Source organism: Temnothorax americanus, unplaced genomic scaffold, assembly GCF_048541705.1.
Source record: "Temnothorax americanus isolate GAGA-0224 unplaced genomic scaffold, ASM4854170v1 Scaffold16, whole genome shotgun sequence".
NCBI classification, from domain to species: domain Eukaryota; kingdom Metazoa; phylum Arthropoda; class Insecta; order Hymenoptera; family Formicidae; genus Temnothorax; species Temnothorax americanus.
The window spans coordinates 116,312-134,829 of NW_027509297.1; the positions used below are offsets into that span (position 1 = coordinate 116,312).

The window sequence follows — 18,518 nt, forward strand, 5'->3', positions numbered from 1 at the left end:
ATATAACTAAATTCCATCGATCGAGCGTGAAAGGATACGCTTAAGGATGCAATCTCTGGCGCATGCATTCTCTATGCGGTCACGTCGCGTGCCAGTCGCAAATTTTCTAGATATCGTATTCCCCGACCCCTCCAACCTTCCAGTTAGCTGTTAGTTGATTCACTTTGATAAAAACGAAATAAGAGAAGGCGTACAATGTGTGCAAACGAATACACTGCGCTGCATTAATAAATTAAGTCTATGTTGCTATTTATTAGCTACATCGAGGAATACATGTACAATTTCATATTTCTCGAAAATATCGCTTTTGCTTCGTATTTAAATAATTACAAAAATAATCATGATAATTCATAGATTTAAGAGATTCTTCCCTACTTTCGTGTCTTCTCATGGACACACACACATCCTTTGCAGATATATTGCACATATATCTTTATGCCACCTTTTTATACTTTGCACGCAAATGTTCCGTCAACTCGGGTGTCTTCGACGTCGCCATGTAGAAGATGAGCTCCAAGTTGTCGCCGTCGCGTTTGTACACTCGACGTGTCTATGTGGGGAAAAAAATTGACGTCAATGAGTAATTATACACTTACATAATTATCAATGTGCGAGATTTGTGGAGGAAACGCGATCGTACCTCTGTTACAGGAGAAAAAGACGGCATAAAGGCGTCCGTCATCAGTACATTGGTGCTTCTCACATCGATGGTACCGTTGTCGTCGTTCATCAGATCACCCTCCTCGACAGTGAAGATTCCTAAGTTGTCAATCAGACTAATGGCGACTTTTTTGCTTTCTGGTAAGATCTGCAGGAAGCCGGTCTCCCGATGCAGCGGTATCCCCGTTAACGGATGCCAGCTCTGCGCGACATAGTTGAACAACGGCTGACCGATGGATGTGATGTTTATCATGTCGTAGTAGTTAAAGGGCTTCATGGTCGGGTACGAGGCCTCTGCGACGTCATCCGTTACCCATATGCCCTCCAACCAGGCCAATACGTGCAACAGCTCGTGCAGTGGCAAGATAGTCATCATCTGCATCTTTGCAGTCTGTTGTAGTCAGCAGTCCAATAGTTTAAAGGCTCCTGATTTCGTCTACGTATCTTACACGTCCAACTACAGGCCACACTTTATACTGAGATCGTAGCGCGAAATTTCCAGTATTTTATACCTTTGCACCGTTTCCGAGTCTTATTTACTACACGAAACTGTATGCTATCAACGTAATGCACTCTATAACGTTACCGAATCACTCGACACTTATCTCGCAACGGCCATCGATGTAAACACGTACGCTGCATGGGCTGCATGTATTATTAAAGATCTTTTTAGAGTGTTTTCATCTTCTCTCTTTTTCTCTCCTATGCTTAATTATATATACATGTATCAATAGCAGAAAACGTAATATTACGCAATCACGGAAAAAAACAGACCTAAAGCTATTATAACGGAAAAAACAGACTTAAACCCCTATTATATAACAAACGAATGAATAACTTTTGACAATTTCATGGAATCTATGATCTGTGATGAAATTACTATATAATACATTCGTCATGCAATGTGCACGGATGTTCATACAATTGCAGTAAATTATCAAGTGAGCAATTGATTCGACATGCACATTTTCCACTGTTCTAAAATTTTATTCACGCATGGTGCTTACAAAATTATAGTAATTAATATAATTATTATTCAAAATCAATGATAGTTATTACTCAAAAACGTGTAGTAGAATTAAAATTATTTAATATTGATTTGCTCTTCACATTCTTTTATACTTCTTCGCTCACTTTCACGTATTTTGTCCGTAAGTGTTCGGTCAGCACTGGAGTATTCGACGTCGCCATGTAAAGCACATATTCCAAACAATCATCGTTGAGTTTAAATTCCCTGCGTATCTGTCATAAAATTTAAAATTATTTATTTTAATTGTGTAATTTTAAGCTGTTGTTTACATAAATGTCAACTAAGTTGATAAAATTTAAACGTACCTGAGTTACATGAGGACCCTTCGCCCATTTCATCCTGGTTATATCAGTACTGTTTAAGATGATGGCTTTGTCAGTTACCTCGCCACATTCAATGGTCGTCAAACCAAAGTTATGTGCCGAGATAAGAGCTACTTCACCAGTTGCCGGGTTTACTCTCAAGAAGCCTGTCTCCCGATGCATCGGCTTTTTTAAATCCGAATTGGAAAAGCTTTGCGTGGTATAATTGAACATGGGTTGCCCCAGGTACGCGAAGCTTATCTCCTCGTAATAGCTAAAATCTTTGATCGTCGGGTATTTGCCGTTGCCTTGACTCTCCGTTCGCCACGTTCCCTCTAGCCAAGCCAACGGTTCTAATGCTTTGTGCAATGGTACACGTTCCATGATTTCACTATTATTTCATATACTCTAAATATATCAGGAAAGTGTATGAGCTAGGTAGGAACTTAGTGGTAAAGTCCTTCGACTTTAAATTGAAAAATTTCAGGAACTCAACGAAATCTGCAAATTAGGTGTAACATAATTAATAAGATATATATACTATTTTTCTAAATTTTTTAAATAAAATTGAGTTCTTAATGATTAATAATGAGCTCGATTCTCACCTTGTCAAGTATATTACTTTTATATATTAATACAGCTGATACTTTGAGGCAATTTAAGGTTAAGGCAAGACCAGTGCTTCCGAGTACAGATTCTCTCTTCCCCATTAGTTTGTCCTGTAAAACATGTTCAGTTTTATTAAATTAGTCTTTAAATTTTGCAATAGAGACGAACGTTGGGAAAATAAAAAACAACTTACAATTAACGTTTTGAAACTTCTATCTGCTTCTATCCTTACATTTGCACGCTGTGTCGGCTGCCCTATCACGAGTCTTTATTTTATCCGGCGAATATTCATCAAATATCAACTTGTTCTCGTCTCTTGTTGGATTTAATTATTTATCGCGTTTTTAAACACTTCACTGGCGAGAAATGAGATTTATTAATTTTACTCTTCGACGACCTCATCACGCCACTTTTGATGAGAAATAAGTATTTGTGAACACGGTTGTGTCGTGAGTCGTAATATAACCTCAGTTTTTATTGCTTTAATGTCATACATATTGTTTCTTGGATTTTAAAAAATTTTCAAATTTAAAGAAATTTTTTATACTACGCAGGCGCATGTGAGTACTCGAGTACTGCGTATATATTTTTTTTATCTAATATGACACGCGACCCCCCACGCGACCACGTGTATATACACGACCGTGGTATTAAGTGTGTATTAGTGCTATTTATTCGAGAATAGAGCTTGTCGTCAAAAGGAAAAGAAGAGTCCTGTTGATCAGGTTTGTATGTACTTATAAATAATTCGAGGTACGATTAAAAATTGATAATGTGCGTCAACACATTATAGGTTAACGATGTGATATCAGTTATCACCGTCGCCGGCCGTCGCGTCTTCATCAGATGATTGCACATCAAATGCCTTTCATGACCCCTCATTTGCCTGGTATTTTTTCGGGATTATCGGAAGGAAATATCATGATTAACGTGAGCGTAAGTCAGCTCCAGAATCAAGTGGATAAGAGCGAGTTCACCCTATACACAGAATGGGAGGATACGTGTTTCAAAATAATGATACTGAGGTCATGCACAGTGCCATTAAGTGGCGAGGTATAGAATTAATATATTTATTTATTTATTTTACAGTATATATATTTACGTGTATTATAAAAGTTATCTCAATATTTTAGATGTGTATAGAGGATGCCAATTACTTTCTCAGTCACTTGGACGAATCCTTTGAAACGTATCTGGAGAAGACGAAACACGCATTCTCTGGTAAAAATGCCGATATACAGTTCTTTCTGGAGGACGATACATTCACATGGAAACACCAAAACATTCTCACTCGTGGAGAAATTGTGGTACACTCTCTGTCTAATATATTAATTCTTTCCGACACTTTAAAGCAGTCGTTAGAACTGTATAAAAAATGTCAAGAGCGAGCACTGGCTCTGGAGAACGAGAACGAGCATTTAAACAAGACCAACACAGACCTGATCGCATCTATAACAGAATTGATCAATAAAAAAACCACTATGGAGAAAGAGCTTTATATGAAGTTTTTTCTCCTTTTAAATACAAAGAAGAAAAAAAACAGAGAGCTTCAGAAAGCTTTAGATAGTGCCAAAAAGACGACACAATCGGTATACGATAAAACCACTGATGAGAGCGAAGGATCAGAGGTGGAGAATAAGAAAGTACATGGTACTAAATCATCTAAGACAAGAATACACAAGATACATTATGAGAATGAACAGAAAGTTGCACCAAAGAGTAGTGAGAAAATTCTTAAAAAACGTTTCTCTTCTAGTGAAGATACAAGTCCTGAGCCTTCAACAAGCAAAGGCAATATAGCAAATATACAAAACATGGACATAGATGATACAATAAAATCCAAGCAGGCCCTTAAGAGTTCAGAAGAATCTGAGGAGGATATATTTTCCTAGTGACAAAAGCAATATATTTTGCATTCTCTTCCTTATGTTTCCTTACTAAATTTTTTTAACATAATTCATGAATTATGTTAGTCTTTTATAAAAAACTTCTATATGTTTATATATCAAAATTACTAGTGCACATATTCGATTATTATATTTTTAAATAAAATGTTCTAGTCTAGTACTTTAATAGAAAATATATATAATTTTATATCAGAAGATTTATTATATTATGCGATAATCAATAATATATTCAAATGAAAGTTTAACTGTATTTCTGACAAAGTAGAGCAACTATTATGTATTATAATTGCGTATACTATGATTATTACTATTTTATACAACAAAGTATATATTTTCACATACTGAAATAATGAAAGAATTTTATTAATTTCAAAATAACAGAGTGTAAAATGATGAGTATGTTTTAATAAAAGTATTTTAATGAAATAATTGTGGTATTGCAATGTTTAAATATATAAATTCTCTCTTTTATATTTAATATAATTATATTAAAATGATTGTATGAAATAATTGCTTTGTGTTTTTAATACTTAAATTGTCCTGGTTATTATAAAAGATTGAATTCAAGGATTGGAAATTGGGAATGAGATCGAGGATCTTAAAAATCGTACGATTTCATAAAGGTGGTTAAGAAAAGTAACAACTATTCGATCATCAAAGATTGCCTATGTGTTAATGTTATCCACAATATTTTACATAAAATATATATTACAATGTTATCATTAATAAATAACGAATAATGGTAATAATATTTATCGTTTCGCTCTAATGATCAATATGCAAATGCCGAGATTTACATAATTAAGTACATCGCGTTCCACAGTAGAAATTCAAAATGTGCAATAAAAGCATCAAGCGAATTTGTTGAACGTATTATCACTCGACGATTTCATTACAGATATCAATCTCGTCAGATTCATTCTACGATAATTGACTTACGATTAGTATATAGTTTTGGGTAATTAATGTGTGTTCCCTATATGACTGGGGAATATTTATGATTGCTTGAAATTGTAACAGATGAACGTCGTACAAAGTACGCGCGGCTTGAATGTATAACTCGAATATTCAGATTTGCTCATCTAAAAGTAGTTCCAGAATATTAGTAGATAAATTTGAAATGCGATACAAACGAGTACAATACTCTGGCGCTGCTTAATTGGCTGCAATTATCGTCGAAAATATACATGAACGAATCTCTTCTAATATATAATACATAAATTATCATTAAGAACTGTAGACTAGAATATGGCCGAATGTGTGAGTTCTTATATCTATTTAATTAAGGACGTAAAACTGTCTTTAATAAAGATTACATAACTATTGAGTTAACAAAACAACTTACGTCCCATAATTTCTGAAATGATCAGTACAACATTAAATCGTAATTGCGCAACAAAGTAAAGACTTTGAAGGATTCATCAGTAACAATACCGGTAGCGCTACAAAATCACAAAACAATGATGATTCGGAATGTCGAAGTGCATTGCTCGGTGCCGCAAGCGAATAGATTAATATGGGAGTGTCTTTCATACGTGGCGTCTCGTTATCCTTTCCTGATGTGGAAGAGCCAAGGTTGGATCAAAGGTTGGTCTGAACACAGGTTTGAAAGGTAGCAGAAGTACGTTTTTGATTGTATGGATCACTTAGAAACATCCAGCTCGCAACAGGTTCTCTGGGAAGTTTCCTCTCGCGTTTACCCTTTCAAACTCGCATTCAGACCGATGTTACTCAGCCGGGCATCTTCCGATTTATCATAGCCCCGAGATCCGGCACGATCTGCCTTTGCTCGCGATTGAACAACAAAGATCTCGCGTTCAAAAACGACAGGTCCGGTAACTTATTCAGAACTTTCACGGTCTCGGCTTGCACGGTCATCGGTCGCCCGTATCGGTCCATAACCACGTGTTCCGCATCTTGCACGTTCTCTTTCTTACCTACCGACATCTTTCTGTGATACTCGTGTACCCTGGATGTATTATTGCTTATTGGAAACGACTTATTGTTGGTCAGAGGGACATTTCTCAGTGTTCGATGCGACGGATTGCTCTTCTGCTTAATTCCAAAATCTTGCTCGGTCTTCTTCTTCCATTCTATTGTGCATGGTCCTGGCAATGGTTCTATTATTTTGGATGTCTGAGACGATTTTTGATGTTTTAGTGAACTGTTGGTTCCGCTTGGTTCTTGCATAACTGCTTCTAGTGGATCTGTACCCCAGTAATAAAAAAATTGATAATTAATTAAAATAAATTAGTAGAATTATGGATACAATAATATTGAAAATACTACGAACGTTTAAAACCAAGCAGATAAGAGGAGGCTACTTAATTTCTAGTACAGAAAGGATATTTTTCTACTTGAAACAAGAGTTATGAATATACATATATACATGTATGCAAAGACAGAGACATTACAGTTTGAGCACTTACAGTAATAAACGGAGTTCGTTGAGCAAGATGACTGATGATAGGATTCGGAATGTGTGGAGCAATGAGGTGTTAGTAGAGGATCAAACGGACACAACAAATCCAGAGGCAGAAGAGCGGATAACCCACCACCACCTGTATCGTTATTTTCGCGATATTTAGGACAGCATTTAACACACTTAGTCTATATGTTATAAGACAACACCATACTACTTTTAAATACAAGAGATACTTATTCAGAAAATATTCTCTTTCTCTATATCTCGTTATATATATATATGTGATAATTTAATATCCATTTAACAAAATATGAGACACGTAGCAATGTTTTTTCTTCAATGCAATATCTTAATCAAGCTAACACACGTAACTACAATAAATACTTACTAGCATCTAGAGGATTTACAAGGCCAGAACTATTCCAATCAAATTGGGCAGCAGGTACTTCCTAATACGATTATTACAATTATTAATTAATACGAATATTACTTACGTATATTACACACACAGAAATAAAGTCTCAACTTACATCTGAACAAGCCGCGCCTTGTGTCTTGCTGGTATTAGCTGCAGAAAGCTGGTGAGGCTCAGCAGTAGCTTTAATTGGCTCTAACGGAGTAAAGCCGAGATTTGCAGCAAATCTTGGTATATTCGGGTTCCATCTCGGTCCAAATAACTTTAATTTTATATAACATTGTTACTTTTTTGTGCATAAATGTATAAAATATCTTGATGAGCAAGTTGCGCATACTTACAATGTTCCGAGAATCGATGCCAAGAGCATTTAAGAGAACATTGTTACTACTACTATTCGCCCATTGGTAAGTGAGGGCATTGGTTTCTTCCACGCTCTTCACATTCTGCCAAACTTTATCTGTCTTATCTATTAAGGCTTTCAACTCAACTTCGTGACATTCAGAAACCACGGAAAACATGTTTGTTATTATATCTTCTATTTTGTTCGCAACCTGAAATTGTTTTAATTAAATTAAAACGTTAAAATATATTTAAATTGTATCATTTATATTTTTTATAATGCAAGACTAAGAATCTAAATCAAAGCAATACACTCGTTACTCTAATAAACTACTAGTAATTTTGTATTACACAAACATTCCTAAACTCACATTCTTGTTTTCTATCCGACATATAGATTCTTTTAAACTAAATTGCTGTGTCTCTACTACATCGGTTGACGTTTCAAAATTACTAAAGTCTCCGAAATCATCGTCGTCGTCAGGTACCTTCAGTCCTTCAGCATCGTCAGATTTCCATTCTACCGTCGTGCTCGAAAAATTAGCAAAATCGCCAAAATCGTCATCTTCGTTGTCCGCACTTTCGAACTCGGGACAACTCTTCTCTCGCGCTTCGGTTGCTGCCGGTTCGTTCGCTCGTAAATGAAAATCATAAAATTCGCCGTCGCTAAAATATACTGCAGAATTTTTGCTTTCATATGTGGCACATTCTTCGCCCGCGGTACTCGTAATATTAACTTTATCCTTTAAACAGTCGAGGGATGTATTAGTAGATGGCAGTGAAGCTCCTTTCATTGGTGAACATTTTTGTGTACAAGACGCGTCGGATGAAGATGTATGTAAATCGTGAGTTTGTACTGTCTCGTATGTACTATTACTGGATATTGAATTGTAGTTATTCGTCAACTCCGACGCATCGTCAAAATCTCTGTGCTCCATAAATTCTGTAAAGTCAGAATTATCCAGATCGGGTGCGTCAAAACTATTTTCCGGAATGTACTGTTTGCGTATTTCCTCACTACTCGACTCTCTTTCCTCATAAGCGAAAATTTCCTCGCTTGCCCCATTCACATCTACCTTTTGAATAGTTTGATTTTTTGTTTCTACGGCTACATATTCGCTTTCTTTTGATTGTATAGTATTTTTTACATCGGCTATATCGCAGAAATTATTAGCAAAAGTACTCGCGTCGCTTTTTTTACTAGAGTTATGAAGGTGAATGTCTTCATCATGTACGGATGTATGATCTAGATTTGATTCCTCTCTCACAGCATCCTCGTCGAAAGTGAAATCAAAGTTGAAAGAATCGTTTACACTTTTACTCGACTTCTCATTGCTCGCGTCAGCGTTGGATATTACATCGTACATCTCTATATATTTCGGCTGAATACTGAATTCACAGTCCGATTGTCTAAAAACATTGGTACCGTCTACATTAAGTTCTTGCGAGGTAACAAAACTGGAAATTGTCCTTTCATCGTGGATGAAGGCAGATTTATCATTAGTATCATTGACACAGGTTTCATTCTCGCCGTATGACGCGTAAGTTTCTCCAATCTCGTCCGTTACGTTGCATTCTGTGTCCACGGAATTAGGCTTGTCGTTCAAGTAATCCGTCTGCAGAACCGTCACAGTTACATCCATCTCTTTATCGCAAACAGCGTCGTCCCACTCGGTAGAATCTTTGAACTGTTCGTAATTGTAAAAATCGTCGTCCAGAATGTCCGGCGTGCTCGTAGGATCCTCCAAGTCCAGACTCACGGGTTCGACCTCGTCATTCGCCTCCAAACCGTTCGACGATCCCTCCTGCTCACTGACTGTCTTTACGCTATCGGCTAAACTACTATTGTTGCTACTAATTACATCCGTATCAATAAAATTCTCCTTAGCTAAAACATTCTGAGTACAAACGTGATCAACGCTATTACTAGTCTCAACATTACGCGACTCGCCATTCCTAGGTGAATCTAATAGACTGTGTTCTGTTGTACTAGCTTCTTTAAAATTGTTTTCCAATACGTTACTATTATCCGTTCTATCCTTCAATCTTACGTGGCTCACATTGTTCTCTGCCTTCTCGACGATCAACAGATCGTCGATAACGCCACATTTCGAGGCTTCGTTTATCTTAGGGCGATTATCCAATACTGGTGACTCGTTAATACCGTTTATTCTAGGAGATACGTTCCGCGATGCTATTGGGGTCTGTATCGGAGTAATAAGTTTCTGCGGGGACCCCGATGAAGCGGATAGACCTACAATAACAATTATACAAATTAGAAGACGATTACGCGCCGTAATATGGAATGTAATTTTGCTATATACGTAATAGTTGCCAATTTATATAAATACCATCTATTCCACCAGTCGTGAAGTCTCCGAATTCATCTTCATCAGACTCTCTGAAGTTGTCTAAGGGTGGTGGCGTTGAGCTGACTAAAGGTGGGAAAGCCATGGTTCTCTCCTGTTTCAACAACACGTTTTATCTTTTACAAACATCAACGAAATTAAACAAAGATGTAAAATGATAAAATCCCTCGTTAAAATAATGCGTGAAGATAATTCGTTCGGAATCATTTGACCACCTTTGGTCGCGTATACGGGCTTTGTTTACACACTGCGCCTATCCTTTCTCCATGCACGCACTCCGTTACATATGTCAAACGCGTTAAGGTTAAGTCGCACTCTCGGACACGGACTCGCGGGGGGTTTTCCCGTGGCCGGAGAGAAGGCAGAGCTCTCCGAGGCGAGGCTCTCGCGCGACGACGACGTTGTCTTTACTCTCTCGCCCTCGCCTCTCGGGCTACCTACCACCACGTACCCAGTATAATCCGCTCCGTGGACCTCGGGATGCCCGTCATTCTATCTCGACACTGTCATCGCGGCGTGCACGGGCGCGACGGGCCTCGGTAATTATATCACAGTCAGGTCACAGTATATATGTGGCCAGGTATCGGGTCGACCAGCGGCAGCTCGTAGCTCGTCCGTGCGTGACGATTGGATGCACGATGACGGTGACGGTGACACAGGGGGTAACATCACCTGTTCCGAGTTCCGTTGCGCGCGGGCGCGGGCGCGGGCGCGGGCGCGTGCGCGACGTAACGGCGCGCACCTGCCGTGCGTCAGCGCACTCGCGGCCGTTCAAAATCGGCCCGTGTGGTCAACGCGAAATAAAATGCAATGTAAGATGAATAAATAAATAATCTGGAATAATAATTTTTTGAATGGTGCAACGTTACATGGTTTAATATCCGACGATACAAACAATTATTTAATGATACATTTTGTAAGTATAATTTATTATATCATATATTATAACATTACACTAATGTGCGTATATTGATATATTAATACATGGATATTATACACAAAATGTAACATATATATTCGTATATGTATAACATTAATTATAATGTGTAAATTATATATTCTTATTTTTATTTTATAATCCTTGTACAATAAATGTTATAGTATCACATTTTTCGGAGCACTTTGTTATTTATTGAGAGAACTAATAATCGGTAATATGCATAAATATACTGCCGCGTACATATAAGTTAACTTTATCGGTATGATGATTGAAACGCAACTGTAAAAACGAAAGACTAATGGTCCCGTACTTAATTCTGACAATTCTCAATTGATTTATCTTGTTCGGAGGCATGTTTGGTGCGTCTGTGTTTCCTCATGTCTCCTTTCTGTCTGAAGCATCTGCCGCACACGTCGCACGAGTGTGGCTTTTCTCCGGTGTGTATCTTGATATGGTTGTTCAAGGCCTCCGTTCTGGTGAAGGCCCTCTCGCAGTAATGGCACTTGTACCTGCGATCGCCACGGTGTATCAATCTGTGCTGATAAAACACGGACCCGGTCAGGAATGCCTTGTTGCACACCTCGCACTTGAACGGCCTCTCCCTCGTATGCTTCTTCCTAACGTGATCCGCCAAGTCCGGTTTTATCGTGAAACGCTGATCGCAATACTCGCAAGCGTAAGGCTTGATGCCCATGTGGAATCTCTTGTGGGTCCACATGTGACTGGACTGAGTGTAACTCTTTCCGCAAATGTTGCAGACGTACGGCCGCAATCCGTTGTGCCGCCTTTTGTGCGCGTTCAAGGAGTTCGCCGTGGGCAGCAGGCTGCCGCAAATGTCGCAAGGAAACTTGGAACATTGATCTCGTCCGTGATCCTGTACATCCTCGCTTTTGTCGAACACACTTCCGCAGAGTTCGCAGATGAACTTCGCGTCGCCCGACTCGGACAATCTGGACGCGCGGGCGTGTCTGTTTTGCTTGTGTTTGTACAGCAGGGATAATTCCTTCGTGTCCTTGTTACAGACCTCGCATAGAAAGACGACGAGAACTTTAAACAGCCTGGGATGTTCCTTCCAATGTAACACAGCTTCCGCGAACGATCTGTAAGTTGCCACGCATGTATTACACGTATAAGGTCTTTCGACAACATGATGTTTCTGATGAGTCTTCAGATTGTCCGCGTTGGTGAAATGGCTGTTGCAAAACTCGCAATGATACAGCTTCGATGTCAGCAACTCCTCGATCAGCGTGACCTTGTCCTCGTGTATTATCTTGTAATGAATATCTGCATCGTCGCAAGAGATAAACACTTCACCGCACTGAAGGCATTTCCAGACCGTCTGGCTGTTCTCGATAACTATGCAGTGGCTCGCGACATGTTTGTTCAACCTCGATTTCTGCGTAAAGCTCTTCGAGCACTCCGAGCACTTGTAGGGCTTCTCAGGCAGGTGCGTCACTACGTGACGCTTCAGAGTGTAGCCGTCGAAAAAGCCTTTGTTGCACACTTCGCAAATATGAGGCCGATTCTTACCGTCGACGCAAACGTGCACTCGGAGCGCCTCCTGATCCTCGAATAACTTTCCACACTGCAGACATGAGACGCTATTCTCCTTAGAATGTTGCCTCTTATAGTGGTAAAATAGCTTCAATTCTTTGCCGAACGTTATCTTACAGACCTCGCAGTATAATGCTTTCGCGCCTTTGTGAAATTGCATGTGAAAGTTTAATCGTTCTTCGAACATGAATGTCTTGTCGCATATGGGACACTTATATGGCTTCGTTGTGTTCTGTACACTGGGTTTACATTTATGACCATCCAGTGTCTCCTCGGTGTGATAGAGATTCATGCACGCTCCACACTTTAGATATGTCTGTCTATCTCCTAGGCATTGTAATGTGATAGAACGATTCCCGTTTTCCTTATTGACCTTTGCGTTATTAAATATGTTCTCCTCATCACTGCTTTCTAAAATTATATCATTCTCGTATAATTCCATGTCCTTTGTATTCTGGAATGTTTCTTCGCATACATTCATAAACCCCTTTACGCATAAAGGACAGGATTGTTGGTCGGAAAACAATCCATTGGAAATATTAAAAGATTGCTTCTCCTTTAACATCGTTGACAAGATTTCCTCCGCTTTAATGCATTGTGTGTCAAATTTGTCGCACCAGTTTACTTTCTCAACGCAGGTCAAACAGAGCTGTTTCGGTAATGGGTCTGTCTTCTTAATCTACAAAGAATTATGCTATGTAAAATATACGTATTTACAAACATTATACATATATGCATAATCATGGTATGCGGTATATATATGTTTACAAAATAGTTTTAATAAAAAATATTTTACTTTAATGCTTAGGCACGTATTTATTTTATGTGCCAATTTCGATGATTCTCCAAACTCAGAATAAATATATATTGGGTTAGCAGTTTGACCAGCGCACAATCGACAGAATGCAAATAAGCTGTTTTCTTTTTCATCTTGTGCCGATAATTCCAATATCTCGTTGGAAGAAAGTGGCTCCTCTTGGGACCATATCACAGAACCATCCAAATCATCAATATCATCTTCGTGGTCACTTAATGTACTAATTGACTCTGCTTGTAACATGTTTTATCGCTGCAAATTAAGTTCACACAACGTAATGATCAATTACAAACACTTATATATTTAACCATTATGTTTAGTTTTTGCAAAATATAAGATACTATCATAAAATATATATGATACATATATTTCTCATCTATGAATTACAGTAGATATTGTTTAATAACATTTTACAATTTTTACAATTTTTATTTATAATAAAATATCTAAAATAAAATTATAATGCTTATTGAGATCATACCAAATTTATTTTATAAATTGTAAAAAAAAATACTTAAAGCATTTCAATAAAAAAATAGAGCAGGTTACCTTTTTTTCTTTGAAAAGAACACAAATATTCAAATATTCTTTCATGGCAAACTCAATATTCTTGATATAGTAAATTTTCTTGCTACCACGATTCAGCTTCTTCAAAGACAAACAAACAGATCAGTTAGCTAACTAGAAATAATTGCCTGCTACTTCTGAAACAAATGAAACTGTTTGTTGTTTCTATTGTCTCCAAATTGCAAATAAAATGACAGAGATATCGAGGTTATACATATATATGATTAAATATTTTTTATTCAATTCATATTACGTTAAAAAGGGAACCTAGAATTTGACAAATACTTATTCATTGAATTGAACAAAAATATGTATTCATTGAAAAAAAATTGAATAAAAAATATTTAATCAATAAAGATTGAAAAATTAATCTTGTCAAAGATAAAGAAGTGATTATAATTTTGGTAACACAATTCACACATTTTATTGTATTTTTAGGAAATTTTTTATAATAAATTGACACAAGTTTGTATACAAAAATATTAGTATTTTAAAAAATACTGTAATTATTTTATACATTTTATTTCCGTATACTCTAAGATTCTAACTGTGTTAGTAATATCAGTATTAGAATATATTCTTTTATATACAGAAACATTAAAAAGGCACTCTCAGAAGATCATTAATTATTAATTAATATAACATAGAATAATTCATTTTTAACCCTGCATTCTCGTAAACGCCCCCAATGGCGTAATGCAGGTATCAAGTTTAACTTGGTCTTATCAATCTTTGTTTTCGTTTGTCTGTAATAATCCTCAGCTGTGAAAAAGTAGAGGTAGCCTGAAAATTATTTTAATATAGATATATACAGTGGCCAACATCCATACCACGTTGAAAGTATGAATTCTCGTCCGATCATTAAATGCAGTACTTATTATGTTTACATACTGTTACAGTTATTTATAAATATGTGTGTTTACATTAACATAAACTATTAACTTACGATTTTCTTCTTGGATATCGAGTTCCTGCTTTTTATAATGTAAATACAGATTAATTTCACCCTTTTTTTGAGCGGCAGCCTTCCCCAACGATAAAATCGTATATTTCGCAATTAGTGTCTGATTTATACCACTTATAAAGTTATTAATTGTCTCCAAGGTATTACTTGTTTGCCTCCCGATCATATACTTGGGTACTTTATTTAATTCTTCTTCAGTGATAAATGATATTGTTGGACATATTTCTGGTTCGTTGAAAAGCGTTCTTTTACAATCTTTCACAATTTCTTGCTTTTCAATCCTTTTGGTGCTACTCGGCATTTGTTCCGACAGTTGGTGCGTTGAATTTACAGTACACCCTAACATATTAGGAGAGACTTTTGCATTCTGGTAGCCTTGTATGAGCTCGGGTGGAACATTCTTTTCTTGGTGGAGAATTCTTTTGTCCAAAGTTTCAACTAACTTCAATAATTCCTTCAAGCAAATAAAGACATTCTAATTCATGTCCAATTCTTGAATAAAAATAAATTCTCGGGAATAATTTGGCACTTACCCTTGAACGACAATTCTGTTCCCTCATTCTTTTCAACTGATTTTTCATTTCGTTGATGCTACATCCAAGTTGCGATACTTCCTCGCGCGCTCTCTGAAGTTCATCCTTTATATTTTGCTTGCCTGTAAAACGTAAAACACGACTGCGAATTAATGTTTTATTACTCAACTAGCCAAATTTAAGAAAAACATATTTTATCAAACGCAACAAATTTTCTTGGTAACAAATTCGAAAAATCCGTTAATTACATCAATGTTTGCAAAACGACAGCAGAAATGTACCACGAACTTAATGCTTACATTTCTAGCTCTTATCAATTTGCTTTTATTTTATGAGCAGCAAGTTTAAAAGGAAAATACAAACCTAACCACACAGAAAACACATATATAGGCACCGATTTCAATATTCAAATTAAACTTGCTGCCACTTTGCAAATGTATTGTTATAATTTTATTTAATATAAATGAGGTATAAAAGTGGAAAAAATGTACCTTTTATTAACACTGTGGCGCTGTTGAGTTCCAGAAGTTTCTCGAATTGCTTATTAATTATCTCTTCCAGATTATCGTTCTCATTCTGTTTTGTAAGTCTATTTTCGTCAATCATAACTTGCTGCAAAAATTACGTCAGATAATTAATATACACAATTTGTACTTCGTATGTATAAAATATTTTATACATACAAAGCTGTACATATTCCACCACATGTATGTGATCTCTTATGGAAAAAGCTATTGTAGTTACGAAAAAAGCACACAAAGCTAGCAATTACTGTAATATTTGTCAATCTTTCTGTAGCATTTTTCCATAAGGAAAAAATGTGTGTACAAACATATATATACATATATATGTATATATATCTTAACCGAACTTATATTACTTTCTGTACACTTACATTAACCTAATAAGGAAACAATTGCTATATCGTAACGTACCGTTTTTCCCCCTTTTATTTTGTCGGAATTTTATTATCAGATATTATCGACAAATGTAAAATAATATTGTTTCAAGCCACGTGCCGTATTATTTTAAATTTCAATTTCACGTTTGTTTCCTCGTCACAACCCTCTCGGAAAAAAAACAGCTTCTATAGCTCCACTTTCCACTATGGGACAATCTCGAAACGATTTGCTCAATGTGAGTGGGGAACTTTGGCGCCATTTTAAATACGCATTATACGTATATTCTTACATATGGAGGGATAAAAGCCACAGTGGTGTAAGTTAAATTTTTTAAAATATTGACTTGTGTGCATAGATCCAATTTATATATTGTATAGATTGCAGCTATACACACGAATCAATATCTTAAAAATTTTGACTTATACCACTATGGTTTTTACTCCTCCATATATTAAATTATGTTGACTTGCAATAATTATTTATAATAATTTAAGACCGCACGAAAATGAGATGTAAAATATGTTCATAAACCTTTATATATACTAACCAGTTTGGTCACTTTGCTGTCCTTTTTGATGTCACAGATGGATGATGCCATTGCTTTTGTCTAAAAGATATACAGAATGTTATCAATCTGTATTTAATTGTAAATCATCAGAAAATGAAAATTGAGATATGACATTGGAAAATGTATCCCAGTCAAGTAATGTAAGATCAAATATTCACAGTATGGTTAAAAATATAATGGATAGCATGATATAATACTGTTAATACAGTATTCGTTACATTAAAATATTTATATATTGTATATATTTAATAATTATTTAAAACTTATACCGATCATATCACTGGCCCTTAACTACCATACTTTTAAATTGGAGCAGGATTCCAAGCTTATGGGCTGGACTCTAATAGATATTGATGTACGCCCTTTCTCCTGGCACGCAGTATTCGAGTATCATTTTGACCATTTAATCTAATAATCTTACTTTGCTAAATCCTAAAATGCATTATATATGTATATGGTAAGTATTTCTATATATCACTTATAATCACCTTGATAAAATTGTTGATTGTGAAAACTATTTGTTGTTTGACACAGTCAACCTCCATTAGCAATAAACAAATCAGAAAGTCGGTAATAATGGGTGTGTGAGGAACCTGACCTGTCTGCAACCCTAGTTTAAGGAATCCAAGTTATAAAATTTCTCTCTTCTCTATAGTAATAATATAGTAGAATGGAGGACTCTCTTTAATCTCAGCATATCGTTGAGGAATTGATGGCTTAGTACATAGAGCGTCTGAAAATAAACGTAACACCGATTTGCGACTTTTCGCGATAACCAACAAGAAATTAATTAACAAAGATCTACGGATGAGCGATGAGCATATGCATCCTCCACATTACGTGCGATTCAGTGGTGCGTGGATACACGCTCATTCGCAGATCTTTATTAATTAATTTCTTTCGTTAATCTTTGCAAAACAATATATAAGACTTTTCTGTCCAGTTTAATTCGCTTTACCTGCCTACGAAAGACGTTATATCTCTCGTTATAGCACCTTGTTTTTCGACATATACACGCACGAATATTTTAAACGGCGTCAATTCCACATTTGTCACGTGACCACCCGTCTTTTCCGGTATCCCATGGCTGCGTTCCAAAATTCACTCTCTGGGTAACTAAAATCTATATGTATAGGTGCTATTCCGAACGCAGTAGTTAACTAAAATGCTATAGTGTACGTGACGTAAACTATAGATTTTAGTTAACTAGCTGCGTTCGGAATAGTACCATAGTTTACGTCACGCACACTATAGCATTTTAGTTAGCTAGAGTGAATTTTGGAACGCAGCCCATCATGGCGGAGCTGAAATAGGTCTATTCTATTTAAGCTGAACTTCTTGCACAGTTTATCTTTTTTTCTTTTTCTCTCTAACGTAAAATGAAAAAGAGGGAAGATAAACCGCGCAAAAAGTTAAGTTAAAAAGTACAGACCTAATCAGCTGCGGACCAAAACGCGTGCATATAAAGGTGGAAGCACATAAAATTGCAGGAGCCATGAGCACGAATGCAGAAGCCATATGCGCATTCGCTATGGTGTCTGCATACTGCCTATGGCTTCTGAATTTTCAATCTACATACACTATGCTTATGTATTTTTATGTAGATTGAAAATT

At 36.4% G+C, this 18,518-nt stretch overlaps 6 protein-coding genes across 11 annotated transcripts; 1 reads left to right on the plus strand and 5 right to left on the minus strand.

Annotated features, from left to right (window-relative positions):
* Positions 1-232: 232 nt before the first annotated feature.
* Positions 233-1,178, minus strand: LOC143895561 (peroxynitrite isomerase THAP4-like). The gene is made up of 2 exons (XM_077402788.1): positions 641-1,178; positions 233-550 (listed from the first exon to the last, which is right to left on the minus strand). The coding sequence occupies exons 1-2, from the start codon at positions 1,040-1,042 to the stop codon at positions 434-436; spliced, it is 519 nt and encodes a 172-aa protein (XP_077258914.1). The 5' UTR covers positions 1,043-1,178; the 3' UTR covers positions 233-433.
* A 348-nt stretch (positions 1,179-1,526) lies between these two features.
* Positions 1,527-2,936, minus strand: LOC143895562 (peroxynitrite isomerase THAP4-like). Its single transcript, XM_077402789.1, has 4 exons — positions 2,795-2,936; positions 2,598-2,711; positions 1,996-2,493; positions 1,527-1,902 (listed from the first exon to the last, which is right to left on the minus strand). Exons 3-4 carry the CDS (start codon positions 2,374-2,376, stop codon positions 1,777-1,779), a joined length of 507 nt encoding a protein of 168 aa, XP_077258915.1. The 5' UTR covers positions 2,377-2,493; positions 2,598-2,711; positions 2,795-2,936; the 3' UTR covers positions 1,527-1,776.
* A 237-nt stretch (positions 2,937-3,173) lies between these two features.
* On the plus strand, positions 3,174-4,533 carry LOC143895560 (uncharacterized). Of its 2 annotated transcripts, none has more exons than XM_077402786.1 (3): positions 3,174-3,326; positions 3,395-3,654; positions 3,735-4,533. In XM_077402786.1, exons 2-3 carry the CDS (start codon positions 3,448-3,450, stop codon positions 4,491-4,493), a joined length of 966 nt encoding a protein of 321 aa, XP_077258912.1. In that variant the 5' UTR covers positions 3,174-3,326; positions 3,395-3,447; the 3' UTR covers positions 4,494-4,533. The 2 variants fall into 2 exon arrangements, with proteins under 2 accessions (XP_077258912.1, XP_077258913.1); XM_077402787.1 differs by lacking the exon at positions 3,174-3,326 and having other exon boundaries at positions 3,398-3,403; positions 3,448-3,654.
* Positions 4,534-5,159: 626 nt separating this feature from the next.
* On the minus strand, positions 5,160-10,689 carry Afti (aftiphilin). 4 transcript variants are annotated; one of them, XM_077402779.1, is made up of 8 exons: positions 10,511-10,688; positions 10,042-10,153; positions 8,179-9,944; positions 7,690-7,902; positions 7,464-7,610; positions 7,322-7,382; positions 6,938-7,069; positions 5,160-6,715 (listed from the first exon to the last, which is right to left on the minus strand). In XM_077402779.1, exons 2-8 carry the CDS (start codon positions 10,142-10,144, stop codon positions 6,240-6,242), a joined length of 2,898 nt encoding a protein of 965 aa, XP_077258905.1. In that variant the 5' UTR covers positions 10,145-10,153; positions 10,511-10,688; the 3' UTR covers positions 5,160-6,239. The 4 variants fall into 4 exon arrangements, with proteins under 4 accessions (XP_077258905.1, XP_077258904.1, XP_077258906.1 ...); XM_077402778.1 differs by having other exon boundaries at positions 8,062-9,944; positions 10,511-10,687; XM_077402781.1 differs by having other exon boundaries at positions 6,419-6,715; positions 6,938-6,968; positions 8,062-9,944; positions 10,511-10,689.
* Positions 10,690-11,002: 313 nt separating this feature from the next.
* Positions 11,003-14,264, minus strand: LOC143895558 (uncharacterized). The gene is made up of 3 exons (XM_077402783.1): positions 13,920-14,264; positions 13,350-13,622; positions 11,003-13,232 (listed from the first exon to the last, which is right to left on the minus strand). The coding sequence occupies exons 2-3, from the start codon at positions 13,611-13,613 to the stop codon at positions 11,310-11,312; spliced, it is 2,187 nt and encodes a 728-aa protein (XP_077258909.1). The 5' UTR covers positions 13,614-13,622; positions 13,920-14,264; the 3' UTR covers positions 11,003-11,309.
* Positions 14,265-14,395: 131 nt separating this feature from the next.
* LOC143895559 (SKA complex subunit 1) lies at positions 14,396-17,464 on the minus strand. Of its 2 annotated transcripts, XM_077402784.1 has the most exons (6): positions 17,393-17,464; positions 16,884-16,943; positions 15,926-16,046; positions 15,435-15,556; positions 14,884-15,355; positions 14,396-14,720 (listed from the first exon to the last, which is right to left on the minus strand). In XM_077402784.1, exons 1-6 carry the CDS (start codon positions 17,447-17,449, stop codon positions 14,560-14,562), a joined length of 993 nt encoding a protein of 330 aa, XP_077258910.1. In that variant the 5' UTR covers positions 17,450-17,464; the 3' UTR covers positions 14,396-14,559. The 2 variants fall into 2 exon arrangements, with proteins under 2 accessions (XP_077258910.1, XP_077258911.1); XM_077402785.1 differs by lacking the exons at positions 16,884-16,943; positions 17,393-17,464 and adding an exon at positions 16,370-16,553 and having other exon boundaries at positions 14,401-14,720.
* Between the last annotated feature and the right edge of the window lie 1,054 nt (positions 17,465-18,518).

Coding starts and splice junctions, on each gene's coding strand:
- LOC143895562 (XM_077402789.1), bottom strand. CDS start 2,376: ATGGAACGTGTACCATTGCACAAAGCATTAGAACCGTTGGCTTGGCTA. Junction 1,903..1,995: donor AGGGTCCTCATGTAACTCAG/GTACGTTTAAAT, acceptor ATTTTATGACAG/ATACGCAGGGAATTTAAACT.
- LOC143895558 (XM_077402783.1), bottom strand. CDS start 13,613: ATGTTACAAGCAGAGTCAATTAGTACATTAAGTGACCACGAAGATGAT. Junction 13,233..13,349: donor ATACGTGCCTAAGCATTAAA/GTAAAATATTTT, acceptor AATTCTTTGTAG/ATTAAGAAGACAGACCCATT.
- LOC143895559 (XM_077402784.1), bottom strand. CDS start 17,449: ATGGAGGTTGACTGTGTCAAACAACAAATAGTTTTCACAATCAACAAT. Junction 16,944..17,392: donor CAATCAACAATTTTATCAAG/GTGATTATAAGT, acceptor TATATCTTTTAG/ACAAAAGCAATGGCATCATC. Junction 14,721..14,883: donor CGATATCCAAGAAGAAAATC/GTAAGTTAATAG, acceptor AATAATTTTCAG/GCTACCTCTACTTTTTCACA.
- Afti (XM_077402778.1), bottom strand. CDS start 10,144: ATGGCTTTCCCACCTTTAGTCAGCTCAACGCCACCACCCTTAGACAAC. Junction 9,945..10,041: donor CACGACTGGTGGAATAGATG/GTATTTATATAA, acceptor TTGTTATTGTAG/GTCTATCCGCTTCATCGGGG. Junction 7,383..7,463: donor AAGGCGCGGCTTGTTCAGAT/GTAAGTTGAGAC, acceptor TAATCGTATTAG/GAAGTACCTGCTGCCCAATT.
- LOC143895561 (XM_077402788.1), bottom strand. CDS start 1,042: ATGCAGATGATGACTATCTTGCCACTGCACGAGCTGTTGCACGTATTG. Junction 551..640: donor CTTTTTCTCCTGTAACAGAG/GTACGATCGCGT, acceptor TTCCCCACATAG/ACACGTCGAGTGTACAAACG.
- LOC143895560 (XM_077402786.1), top strand. CDS start 3,448: ATGATTGCACATCAAATGCCTTTCATGACCCCTCATTTGCCTGGTATT. Junction 3,655..3,734: donor CAGTGCCATTAAGTGGCGAG/GTATAGAATTAA, acceptor TCAATATTTTAG/ATGTGTATAGAGGATGCCAA.